This window comes from Thamnophis sirtalis, unplaced genomic scaffold (assembly GCF_051295495.1).
Source record: "Thamnophis sirtalis isolate CommonGarterSnake01/CBP01778 unplaced genomic scaffold, rThaSir2_p1.2 scaffold_10, whole genome shotgun sequence".
In the NCBI taxonomy this organism is placed as follows: Eukaryota; Metazoa; Chordata; class Lepidosauria; order Squamata; family Natricidae; genus Thamnophis; species Thamnophis sirtalis.
In genome coordinates this window covers 40,952,395-40,966,574 of record NW_028261390.1, presented here as the reverse complement: position 1 = coordinate 40,966,574, position 14,180 = coordinate 40,952,395, and the positions used below count along the sequence as shown (strand labels likewise).

The 14,180-nt window shown below is 34.1% G+C and overlaps 1 protein-coding gene across 3 annotated transcripts in view; it reads right to left on the bottom strand.

Moving 5' to 3' along the window:
• Positions 1-14,180, bottom strand: part of PRDM5 (PR/SET domain 5) — an 88,089-nt gene that overhangs the window by 33,851 nt on the left and 40,058 nt on the right. The window contains exons 9-13 of one of the 3 annotated variants that reach the window (XM_087724436.1): positions 13,208-13,292; positions 11,662-11,819; positions 6,706-6,795; positions 3,095-3,188; positions 1,540-1,700 (exon numbers count right to left, since the gene is read on the bottom strand). In XM_087724436.1, the coding sequence (XP_087580562.1) occupies positions 1,540-1,700; positions 3,095-3,188; positions 6,706-6,795; positions 11,662-11,819; positions 13,208-13,292 (588 nt within the window). Of the gene's footprint in view, positions 1-1,539; positions 1,701-3,094; positions 3,189-6,705; positions 6,801-11,661; positions 11,820-13,207; positions 13,293-14,180 lie in introns of all 3 variants that reach the window. The other 2 variants (XM_087724434.1, XM_087724435.1) reach the window with 2 other exon arrangements.

Here is a 14,180-nt window from a genome sequence, read left to right as displayed (position 1 = left end):
TGGAGTTAAATCAGATTCAGTAAAGGAATATATTTATCAGTACTCATCTAGGGAGGATAATATATGTTATGTGTTTGTGTCTTTTTTATGCACTTTTAAAAGTTTTGTTTTGTTTTGTTTCTAGTTTGTTTCTATGATTTTTTTCTTGCAGGATCCAATTTGGTCGGTCACTGGGACTAGAGGTTTTCTCCTCCAAGCTTTTAGACTTGTGCTGGAGCCCATCTTCAGGGAACTTCTCTTTAGCAGAGTGTATGCTGTTCGTGCATGGTATTCATAATGCCTATTGTATGTGGAACTGCAAGTGGGAATACAAGGACAAATTATGAATTGTAAAGATTGCTTGGAGTTTGGAGATACTTTCAATGTAATCTACCGAATACCCTTCATTAATTGCCCCTATGACTATGTAGGATAGACCAGGAGGAAGCTAACCACCAGATTGCAAGAACACAAACAAGCGATCAGGAGAGGAGACCCGAACTCACCCTGAAATGAACAAGGACTCACATTCAATTTTGCAGCTACCAAGATTGTGGGATAAACTGGAACAAAAACAGCCAGGGAAATGATTGAAGCCTGGGAGTCAACAGTTACCACCAGCCCATCAAGTACTTAAAAGGTGAGGGCTGAGCAGCACCAGCAAATGACAATCAACAACTTAAAAGCCAGCCATCAACACACCACAATCAACATCTAAAAAGCCACATACAACAGGCACTATAAAAACCACACAAAGAATAGTGCAAACCACACATTCTTCTAAAGAGTAGTTCCCTGAAGACGTGCTCCAGATTGAGTCTGAAAGCCTCTAGGCAGACAAAATCTCTGATCCTAATGACCATCCCAGATCCTAAAACATTATCCTAGGACACGTATATTTGCCTTTATTTGTAATTTTTTTTCTTTTTCAGAGTTTTGTATTTTAACTTTTTGCGGGGGGGGGGGGGAATCATTAGAAAAAAAGAAGTTGGTGTGTGGCCAACATACAGGTGCTTCTGGAAAATATTTCCAATTTTATGCAAAACTTTTTAGAGATGAAGCTGTAGTTCATGGGAAAGAGAACATCAATTAACATCAATTAACAATTTTCAATTTCTACCATCTTTAATTAGTAGCCAGTCAAAGTGAAGTGTATGTTATAGAAATGTTATGAACCTTTTTATTCATTTGAATGAGCATACTCTTTATAGTTCTTCCTAATTCTTTTTATTTATAATTACTGAAAGAAAAAGTGAAAGCATTGTCTTCTTTGTACATTAATGTACATTTGTACATTAAATGTGAATCAGAGGTGGGTTCCCAATTTTTTTACTACCAGTTCGGGCGTACTCCCACATGTGCGCAACGCTTCTATGCATGTGCAGAAGGGTCCAGGTGGGTGCGTGGAGCCTTCTGACGCCACTACTACAAGTTTGGATAATCTGGATCGAACCTGGAGCACCCTACCTCTAATATAAATTATTAAAATAAAGTTTGTGCAATAAATCCATTGTCATGTTTTTTATTACTTTTATGAAGTTATTTTTTCATTATACTTACTTTTTTATGGCTCTTTAAAACAGATGGTGTTACGAAGGCTTTGTCGCACAGATCACATTTATATTTCTTATGGCCATCATGAACAACTTGTATGTGAACATTCAAAGTATCCTTCCGTTTGAATGTAGCATCACAGTGATCACATTTAAATGTTCTTTCACCTAAGAGAAAGAAATATATGCTAATATTATCTATTGAATATTATAAATAAATCAATAAATTATTCTCACTCAATTCTTTGGCTGAAAGAAGCCAATCTCTTATTTCTTGGTTAAATAGCAGTTTGAATGTATTTACTGAAAGATTCGCCTCCCCCAATCTCACTAGGCTACAGAGTAATGGTAAACCTAAGAAACAGAAGTCCTGGTGATTGTCATGCAACATGGTTTCTTGTCTTCCATTGCAGCTACAATACTGCTAAAACTTATCACTGCAAGCTTCTTGTTCTACAAAGCAACTTGAGTGCCTTGTGTTGTTGAGGGAATATTTTTAATTGCTACAAGCTGATTTTTGAATTTTAATTCCAGGCTCAGTTACAGTTGTAGATTAAAGATTATCTGTATAATATCTTGGAACTAGAGAAGCGATTACCAAGTAACTATCAATAGAAACTTACTGCATGTAATGAATTTTGTAGCAGAGAAATATAATCAGATATTTGCCAATAAAAAGTTATACTTTATATATAAAATCAAAACTGAATGTGATGATAAAATATTTTACCATATTATGCAATATTTTCATCATAAACATTTTCTTGGCAACAAAATTTTCTAGTATGTGTGTGCGCGCATCACTATTAATTATATGAACCCCAGTTGTTTACAAACCTATGTGAGCAACTACCAATAATTTATAGTAAAGAAAAACCACAATTCATTTCTTGAAAAGTTCTACATAATTGGTCAAAACAGGTATTTTTTACCTGGACATCTTATTTTCAAGTCAACAACCTACCAATATGTTTATTGAGAGAAATTATAAAGGAACAAACTTAATCTTTCTAGGTTAAATAGCAATCCAAAGAGCTTACTATTCAGGCTAGATAATTTTGATCCCTACAAAAATCATTAATAATTTCTGAAACTCACCTTATTTTATTTGTTTAATTAAATGTATGACACCCATCTCACTGTTGACTGACTGGGAAGCTTATAGCATCATTTAAAAAGCAATATAAAACAATCAGAACATTAAATATTAAAAACCTTGAATATTATATTTGTTGCAAAGCATCTTGAAAATAATTATATCTATTGTCTACATTATCTTCATCTATTAAAGACCATTTTCTACTTAACCAAATAGATGCAATGAATCCTTAACTTACAAGCTAAATGCAGATTTCATATTAATTGAATTTTACTATTTATATTTTATTTAGCATGTCCATAGATGCAATTCTGTGTGGATGTGTGTATATAAAGTCAGTATACATTTTATAAATTCTAATAAAGCTGTTTTGTTAGATCAGAAAGTTAAGAATGTATTATTCTCGCAAGTACTAAGACTTTGATGATCTGTGAACCACTTTATCATCCATATTTCTACTCACTATTATGAATCAGAAGATGTCTTTGTAGAGAGAATGGTGTTCGGAATAGAGCTTTGCATTCCTCACACTGAAATGGTCTTTCTTCAGAATGTGTCTGTAGATAAAAAAACATATTGTATATAACTATGGCTATGTTTGCTTACTGCAGTCCAAATAGATAGTATTTTATTTTATCAAACAAAAACAGAAAGTTTTATTCCGCATGCTTAAAAAATGAAAAGTTAATGATTTGAGTAGATAAATCTAGTAAATAAATATAAGTAAATTATACATCGGACTGCATAAAAAGGCCATAAACTTCACCATAGGTTTTGTTTGGTGTTTCATAAGATGCCAAATCTCAAAGGTTTAAATATTATAGGTATGCACATAAAACAATTTACTAATTTTTAGTTAGTGTAACCTGCCTTCTAAAATGTTGAATAATTTAGGATGAATTTCTTATCTCACAAATTAAATGTTATTTGGCACTAAAATTGGAATGTTTGGAGGAATGGATTCCCATGTGTGATAAATGTGTATGTCACAAAATACTCTTTTTCTTATTTTTTTAAACATTCAATGTATTAACAGAATACTTTAACATTAAAGGGTTTAAAAGTTAAGGGAATCATGTTATCACAAGGCTATGCGCCTTTAGTATTTACTAAATTTACTTATATTGAAAAGCAATGTTAAAGATGAAAATATAAATAAACAAATAAGAAGAAAAACAGTTATTAAATAGAAGTGAGAAAAGAACTTATTTTTGAAGGTCCTATCTATGACGTCAGCTTGCACCTTTAAAGTCCGCCTTTGCATTCTCAAAATAGCTTTCTATTATCTTTAAATTATTATATGAAGTTCCCAAGCTAAATACAGTACAAGACTTTGAGCCAAAAGCCTTTCCCTATTTGAATCATTCTTACAGACGTATCTACGGACATATCTTATTTATGTCTAACTAAAATGAGGAAAAATAAGTTCTGCTGGTTCAGTCCAATTTTTTTTTAAAGTTTAATAATATCAAGCTGGTAAATCTTAATTACATTAAAATATCAGTAGACAATAGCAATAGCACTTAGACTTATATACTGCTCCATAATGCTTTTTAGCACTCTCTGAACAGTTTACAACTTCAGCATATTGCCCCCAACAATCAACCTTAGAATGTTGAAAGGCTGAGTCAACCTGGAGCCGATCAGGATTGAACTCCTGGATGTGGGCCGAGTTGAAATAGTGCATTCTAACCACTGCACCACCACAACTTCTCTTCCTCAAATTTATGGAATCATAAGACAAAGAAATTCTCTTTATGAAATGATTTTTATCTACCATTTTTCTACTGGATTCTTCAATTAACAGATCTCAAGAGACGTTGACTAAATGGAAACTGTGCAAATATGGTCTCTATTATTAGTGAATTAATTTATATAGGAAATACCCCTTCCCAAAAAAATCTTTAAAACCTGATGATGCAATAATGCTTACCAGCTCAGCTGAAGCTTAAGAGAGATGGAATCAAATAAAGCTCTCGAGAGACATATTTTTGTAACATAAAGACTGAAAATGCCATGTCTTGAATCTTAGTCAGTCCTATTCCTACAAGTATTGAGAAGATTGCAAGTCTCCAATTCTTTAGGCTTTAGGATTCCTAATACATTACAACTTTGTACAGAAAGAACAACCCTTGAACAGCATCAAAAAATAAATCATAACTACTCTCTTCATACTTAAGTAAAAGTTTAATGTTGCTTTTGGTGTTCCAAAATTGGAATTCTTAATGAATGCACTGAAAGCAATAGCAATAGCACTTAGACTTATATACTGCTTCATAGTGGTTTTACAGACCTCTCTAGGCAGTTTACAGAGTCAGCCTATTGCCCCCAACAATCTGGGTCCTCATTTTACCTACCTCAGAAGGATGAAAGGCTGAGTCAACCTTGAGCCTGGTGGGATTTGAACTGCAGCTAGCAGTCAGCTGAAGTAGCCTGCAGGACTGCACTCTAACCACTGTGCCATCTTGGTTCTTTGCGCCACCTTGGATCTTTTAAGGTCTTTTAAAAGGCAGCTCTGGCAGATCATTCCACCCCTCATATCTATCTGCCCTTGGATTATACAATATATATCTTCCTATTATCAATTAATATTTATACAGATTAGGTTCAGGAAAACAGACTGTAAATATACACTGAACAAACATTTATATTTGAGTGAATCTAGAAGCCCTCCTCAGACCATTCTTCACAGTTGGAAGAGCAGGCTACTGAGAAAATTGCAGGCTCTTGTGCTGCCTTTCTGCCCTTCTATTTGACGCTTCACCCCCTGTGCTAACACAACACAATTTCCTATAAAAGATGCAACCTCGAAACAAACAGGGAGAAGATGTGTGGATATTGGAAGCTCTGCAACAATAGCAAGAGACAAAAAAGCTGCCAAATAAAAGGAGTTTTTTCTTCATAGAGACCAAAAGTGAGGATAAAAAAGATGCAAAGCAAAGCCAAGTGTAATGTTGGGAAGGTGACAGTGAATATTAGAACATTTGTGAATTCTTCATAGGCTAATAGGAATTTTTAGAGAATAAAAAAAGGTGGAATCCAGGCACTGTAAATCACCAGCACCAGAAAAGAAAAAGATCCACCAATAGCACTAAGATAGGGGTTGATTTGGTTATTATAAGAGGACTGGCAGTGTAGCAGGAAAACACTCTATTTATCTTTGGATTATATAAATTTCAATAATAAGCAAATAAAAGGCAGTATTTTGTCGCTGGCTTCATCCTTCATAATCATTTTGAGAATGAACACCCTCCCTCCAATAATTAATGTGCCATTAAAATGTCAGTTGTGCTCCTTATCTAAAACAGATTGAGGTCCCTGTTTTAGAAGAAGACAAGACCTTGCCACCTGCCCTCAACTGCAAATAATACTCTCTGTTCAGGCTGAAAAAACTCTAGACAAGATACACATGGATATACTTTCTCAAATTTCTTATTACTGCATTTTTATTCTACATGCACAACTCCACTTCCATATTCATGTCTTATCAGAAAACTCTTTCTTTCTTCTCTTATTCCCCAATAAGCATGCATGATAAGGCTTCTGAGCATTGTATTAATATATCTGGAGAGTGCTCAGACCAAAAGATTAGTTTTAGTTTTTTAAAGGTTCCATGTTTCTCCAGAAGGGAGGGGGAAAAGGGGGGGGACAGTACAGGTTTTCTGCTCAATTTTTGTTAAAAGAAAGCATGTCATTCTTAATTTACAGCCAGTCAGGAATCAGCCATGATCCTGATAGCCCATCTGCAATGAGAAGAATTGTGAGATTTATAGTTCTCTCAGCCTTCTGGATTGAATCAGGAGACCAGAGAAAATAGATATCCCATTTTTCTCACTGATATTTTCTGTTAGTGCTTGGAAAGTGACTTCTGATGCACTGTGATGTGTTTCCAAGTTGTCCCTCAATTACATAGGCAAACATTATGTATGTCAACAGTGATGTTAGAGCTTTTTCTGGAAACAGTTTGTAAAAAAGCCCGGGATGCTTTTATGCAAAGTCTGCATCAATAATAGGGTTGCTGCTAAGAAAAGCCAAATAATGTCTCAGTAGAAAGAGACTGAGCTACCTTCTCACCTCAACTGATGTATCCTCCAGAACGGGGCTGAGACATTTGGATGAGACTTTGCTGTGGGGAAGCTTGCACTGCTGCTGATTGTGCTGTACCTGTTCTGTGGATAAATATAAGGGTTCAGTCTGTAGGGCTGTACATCTGGCACATGCATGAGTGAAAAATCCCCCCCCCCCATTTAATAAAACACTTAGGATTTTACTTAGGTGAATAGCTATACTGAGTTTGGAACTCTTTAACAACTTCTGGATTATTATTTTTTTTAAAATGCTTATTTAATATAATGGTAAGTATGCTAAGTACAGAACATTCATTTAGTTAATTAAGAATCTCTGGTTTGACTCTTATGTCAAGAAATGATTGAAATAGAAACACAAACATTACTTAAGATGTAGTTTGGTGAAATATGTACAAGAAAACATAGATTTCAAAACGGAATATATAGGTTCGGCTATCTTTTTTGCATTCAAAACTTTTAATTAAGCATATCAACTTTAAAAAAACAACTTTAGTTTACTCTATTTATGTATTTATTTATTCTACTTAGTTGCTAATATTCCCTTTGCTTTACCATTTAGCAAATGTTGCTAGCCTTTTTAATTCTAAACTACTGACCTAAGCATTGTAAAAATAACAGAAGGAATTGCCAGAGGCAATTTAAATTTAACAACCTTTATATTGCAAGCCACTAAAAAATTGGAATAATGTTTAATAAGATGCTCATTCTATGTATTTGCCAAAATACATTTAGCTCTTTCACAGAAGAAAGAAGAAAGAACACAATCTTGATAATTACTATTCCCAGCAAAGCTGAGTTATTATGTAAGTTTCAAATCAATAAAATAAGAGCTATAATTCCTTGGTAATAATGGTGGGGTCTGCATATCTATGTTGGGGCTAGATTCAAAAGTTTGTGGGACAACCATTCTTTATCTTTCTAACTAACATTCTGTGCTTTTTGAAAACTTTCCTAATGCTCCCTTCTCTTTCTGTCACTGCGTATTTCTGTACCAAAATAGCAGACCAGAACATACTGTTTCACAATTCCTTGAACAGAACATATTACAACAGACCAACTTAGGTATAAGTTGTGCAAGAAAATTACTTTGAGAAGCTTTTAAACTGCACATCATCTAGAGAGCTACATTTAGCGGCCCCTAATCAAGCAACCTTTTCTGTAAGTTGTGGAATCATCTGTCCTCCAAAGGTGAGATCATTCTCATCCCTCCTGAACTTTTGAACATCCTTCAAAACCTAGTTATGTCAGCCTGGGGATTGAGAGGCTAGTTGAACTCCAGAGGTGGGTCCATTATTATTTACATCCCTTCGTCCATACTTTTCCTGGTTTTGTTCTACTTTTATAATTTTAGATGCCCTTAATAGCAAGAGCAAGAGCACTTAGACTTACAGTCCTCTCTAAGTGGTTTATACAGTCAGGATACTGCCACCAACAATCTGGGTCCTCATTTTATCCCCCTTAGAAGGATGGAAGGATGGGTCAACCTTGAGCCGGTGAGAATTGAACTGCCAAACTGCAGTCAGCAGAAGTGGCTTGCAATGCTGCATTCTAACCACTGCACCACCACCAAGAATAATTATATATGGGCTTTAAGTAATTATTGTTTTATTTATTTTATTGTTTTATTGGATTGTTGTATGCCACCCAGAATCACATTCCATGAACTGGACATCTATATATATATTTAAATAAATAAACCAAAAAACCAAAACAAAACAAACAAATAAATAACTAAATAAATAAGCAATAAACATTTTTCCAGAATTCTAAGTGATTGTTGTTTTCTCAACTTACCAGTCTTTCAAGTTTAACAAGGATCAATCATCTTTAGTGTTTATGAAATAATTTTAGTCTAGACTGGGTCTGGGTTTCAGGCCACCAAAACAGCCTTGATTTCTCAGACAGAGAATTTTTGTTTGAAAAATGAAATAGAACATAACTCTATCAATTCCCTATTAGATTCTAGGTTTCTTATTTACCGTTGAACCTTAAATATTTTGAGTTAAATAATGTATGAGTTTTTTTAATAGAATCATGCTGAGGTATTGAAAAAGTAAGCAGAGAATGATCCATAGCCTTATCTAGTAAAAAGGTATTTTCCTTATTGTGTAACATGATATACACCTCAATTCACAGCTAGACTTTTCACACCGGAAATAAACTGAGTTTGCTTGTCAAAGCTTTCACTACAAGAATAGGCAATCTAAGATATCGGGAACATATGTAGTGTTTGTGTGGCCTCTCTTTGTATTAACTAAGTGCAGCGACATGATTACTACAAATCAGTGGTGCTCTTTCCCACTGTTATGAAGCAGGAGACACACTAAATGTAGTGTTAACCTCAAAATAGTATTAATGCAACACAAGACAAGACAGAAGTAGACAGGAATTTCATACCTCCACCGCTCAAAAGAACTGGGAACCCTCTCCTAAACATTCCTATGTGCTACAGTCTATCCATTTTTCATCACCAAAGTGTTTTTCATTACTCATGACAAAACAGAAAAACAAATGTTAAGACTACCCATCCCTGCTTTAATTGAAACTTAAACCAGATTCATTTCAACCTGTGATGCCTGAAGCAGAAAGTTGAATAGAAGGTTCCACTGCTGAAATACTTTTTCAGCTCTGCTTGTAAATTCCATTACTTGGAACATCTAAGTAGGGTGCCTTAGTTAACATTTGCAACTGGCTTTCCTTTTGAATTTTCCTAGAGTATTGGGGTAGACTTCTTCAGGCCCATAATCCACATATTCACTGAGATTATGTTCATTTGACTACATAGCATGCATAGCCATTCCTTGCATCTCAGAAGGACATTTTTCATGTCATCTGCCAAATATGTTGTATAGGTTGATCTGTCTAAGAAAGAAGAGATTTATCATGCTGCTTATGATAACCTTCTTTTCCCATTAATCCTATAACTATGCTGAGTTAGATATCTTGTTCATGTGAAAACTATCTATGACAAAGTTTAAAGTTTAAATACCAAATAATGTTCCATTGTTTGTTGAATACTCCATTAGTCCTTATGAGATGTATAAATCAAATCTGTCATCTGAGCAGGTGAGAACTAAACTGGTTTTTATACTAAGATGAAGAAATGGGCCTGTCTGATTATTTGAGCTGCTATATTGCTTCTAAAGATATCTAGATGCATCCATTCCTGATGGATACAATTATATATTGGTATCTCCATCCACCCAAACCATCATATATATGCAAAATGTTCCAGAATTTCCACATTTCTACTATCACTTCTCTCCTTAATTTATAGTACATACAGAGTCCCTTGCTTACTTTCTGAAAAAGGATCCCATTCAAGTGGGATTTCAATGCTAAGCATGTTTTTATATGTTTATATGTTTTTTATGTTTCCTTAAACCTTTTCCTTTACCTATTCTGCCACCCAGATTCCATATATGCATCATATCACTAACCCTTTATTGTCTAATGTTTCATTGTACTTCCCAATTCAGAGATCTTCCATTTTATCAATAAACACCAAATTGCATGTGGAGTTTGTGATTGTTTAAGAAGCTAAATGCTAAGATTATTGATTCAATTCAAAGGAGATCAGTCCTGTCACCTTTGGCCTGCAGATTCAATGTATAATGAAGATGCATGAGATTTTCTCCCATTTCCTACTTTTTTTTTTACACACCTGCTTCTGAGATATAAATGGAAAACTGTCCATCTATAGTCTATTAGATATAATAATGTTACAACATCAATCTCAGATTATCAGAATCTCAACAGGGGATTTATCACAGCTGACAATTCAAACCTGAAAATACATTTCCATAAACTATTGCAAATCTCTCAAGACTATCTGTAAACCTTTTCAACAGCAATGTTTACATTCAATTCTGTTCCTATTCTGAGTCATTTATATTGATTTTTTTTATCCATGCCCTCCATTTAAGATATAAGAGTTGGATTTCTTGAAAATAAAAATAAAAATGACTCTTCAGAGTATATTTCAGTTGCTTTCCCTACAAACAAATCCCTTTTAAGTTTTATATATTTAAGTTAGGTTGTGATATGCGTGTAAGCTAATTATCTTTCAATCGACTCGTGTATCTTGTTTGTCTTAAAAAGAACAGTTATAATTGTTTTACCATGCAAGAATTATTTTGATTATTATTACTTTCATGTGATTTATGGATGAAAACACAAAAGATGGTGCAAGGATTCAGTGCCAAATTCCCAGATGACATATAACATGAGCCAAACTGTGAAAAGTATGTCAAGGTTTTGGTGTATCTGTTTCATCAAAGTGTTGGTGGCATGGGGCGGTGGGGGGCGGGGGAAGAGCAAAGGATTCTAAATGCTAAGCAGGAAATTTTCTCTCTCTGTCTCTCTCTTTTTCCACAATCCTACCATTCTGAAGAAGCAGCAGCAGTCAAGGGTGCAGCCATGCCACTGAAACTATGTCCCGGGGTCAAAAGTAAAGACAGGCATTATCTAAATTAGGGTAGGCAGATTGTCACTTAAATCACACAGCTGGGGGTCTCAGTGTAGACTAAAAAGTGAAGTTACTCTATATTTTTAGGGCAGAGTTCCTTCTTCTAACTGGAACAGAGTACAAATTGTAATGTTTCTCCCAGTAGTCATAATTATATAAAATGACTACAATTTTACTAGAGTTTATTTTTATTTTATACAGTTTTTTTTTAAAAAAAAAAAAATAGAGAATATAATTTCTTAGAGGAAGAAAACACAACTGAATTAGCTTGGGTCAATTAAAGAAACACCAAACAATAACCAGGAACCTGCTAATTCTATAAGTTAACGTATTTAACATTAATATTTTGCAAGATTTAAAGCTCATGTTTATAAGCATGCCAAAGCATATTGCTCTATCAGTGAGCAACAGCTGCAAATCTAAGCAGAGCTGTAAACAACAACAGCAGAATGTTTTGGGTTTGTTTTTTTTTACCTTCTTGTGATTCTTGTAAACATTTCTGTGGGCAAATCCCTTTCCACAAAGCTTGCATTTATAGGGTTTATCTTCATTGTGTATTATTTTGTGTGCAGTCACTTGATCAAGTCGTTTGAAGGACTTATTGCAAACCTCACAGGTGTAGGGGCGTTTTTCTGTAGAAAATGAGTGGGGGGCACATTTAAGCTCTTGTTTATATTGGGCTAGAAGATGAAAGGCTGAAACATTCATCTCCTCAGAGATTTCTGCAATGAAGTCAACCCAATTAAGATTAAACCAATTAGAAAGACATCTTATGCCCTTTATGTTATACAGTTAAGTCACTTCCCAAAATATAAGCCATGGCGCATCTTGAGAAATTGGCACATTCTTTGCAACAATCACAGCAAAAACTAGACTCTGGTTAATTAGCTTAAATCAAAAGAGAATGACTTCAAAGAGGCAAAGCTTGTTGCAGACTAACAACAAGAAAGAGGGCATGACAATTTAAACATTTTAAAACTTAATTAGAAATACACATAGCATATTCATTTCTATTAAAATTCAGTCGATATGTTTACGTTTTCAGCTTTCAGTTGTTAGCTGAACTCTTACTGCTATACCATTCTAATCCGTAACTCAATAAACATCTAAAAGTCTCCAAAATTCATTTTGCTTCTTTGCTTAAACCAGTGCACCTGGAATGTGCTGTGAGATGAGGACAGCAGATAACAATAAAACTATTTTGCAATGCTGGAAATTGTTTTAAATGCATTGCGGGTAAAGGAAACAGAACATAATTGAATTTCTACTGCCTATGCAAAATATGGTTTGATTTAAGGATAACAAAAGCATTTTGCTTTCTGTGCCCTGTTAGTCCACAAAAATAGCTATCATTAAAGATTTGTATTTGCATTACTTGCATGCAATGATATTAGTAAGGTAACAATCAAATGGTTAAATGGTTTGTTGTTTAATAAAATTTCAAGAAAAGTGATCATGTTGGCAAAAGCATCCAAATTATAGGTGGGATAGAATTGCTTTCTAGGAGGCTATATACAACCATTTAATGGTAAAGCATTTAGAATTATATATGTAGCCTTAAACTCATAAAGCCACTAAAACCTGTCCCTGGATCTAAATCATTTTAGGCAGCTACCCACTCAAAGTATACTCTTTCCAAAAGAGGTGTGAACATGTACTGTTTAGAAATACAAGGCATTCATATCAAAAGAATTGCACCCTAAAAATGTTATCTAGGCTATGTATTCATTATCTGATAGTTCTACTTTTCCTTTCTCCACATTAGAGATGAATTTGATAACCTTCAAGAATTGTTAAATTAATTATGAAGTAGTATGGCCAAAGGAATTCTGAAAGTTGTAGTGTATATGTTGTAGTGCATTATATTTGAAATCTGTTATGCCAGGAAAGGCTGTAATGACACTATGATGTATTTGTTTATTAGCATTTAACACCATTCAATTTTTGAAAACTCTAATATAAAAACAATTTAAAATAATCTGAGCAGTTTTATTTGACAGGGAAGAAAGTCTGTCTTTACCTGAGTGAGTTATCATATGGCGTTTTAGCTGATTAAATGAAATAAATTTCTTGTCACATTCTTGACATTCAACTATTTCATGAACCTGCAATATGAATATTTAATATTAATTTAATACATTGCACATATACAGTTATCTTCATCACTTATATTATAAATAACCCGCTTTTCAAAATTATAAAAACAAATCTCAATGTAAGCTACAAATAAATGCAATTTACAATAAATTAATTAGAGCACCTGATCAACTGGTACAAATGTTGCAGGGCTTTAGCAAAAGATAAATCTTTTCTCCTCTCATCAATTAGTTGAATCTGAGAGGCATTCATTTTAACACATAATGAAAACTTCTGAGTTTCTCTGCCATGCTTGAACATCTTACCAAATCACTATTCAAGCTCCTGTCACAAAGCTGAACCCGATCCTGATATCCTGTATGATAAATGATTATTTAGAAGGAGCAAAACAGACAGGCCTATAGTTCCTATGTACACCCAATTTGCTTATTCTATATTGTAGCGATAATGATTTTACTTTTAGAGGAAGCTTAACTAGGTAAGTGGTTTTTCTTTTTTGCTATACCTGATTTTTTCCCCAATTTTAGTCTTGCAAATTAGTCTAGAATGAAGTAAGCTGACTGAAATAATCAGACCCAAAAGAGGATCATATGCCTCTTCCCTTTTGCTTTTTCAATAAGATCACTTGTTTTCAATTTGCCATAAGCTTATATTTGTCACATCTGGTTTTGTCCTACCAAACTAATTTGATGAACACAAAGGGATTCTTATCTGTAGAAAGTCAAGAAGTGAACTTGAGTCCTGCTGTCCACATGCCTGCTACCATTTGGGATTTTTCTCTCCACCACATCTAAGTACTGCCCAGTATAACCCTGCTCAGATTTAGTCAAGGCTACTGCCAACTGTTGAGGCGCATATATGTACTTAGCAAACACACAAGCTTGATAAAGCCGCAT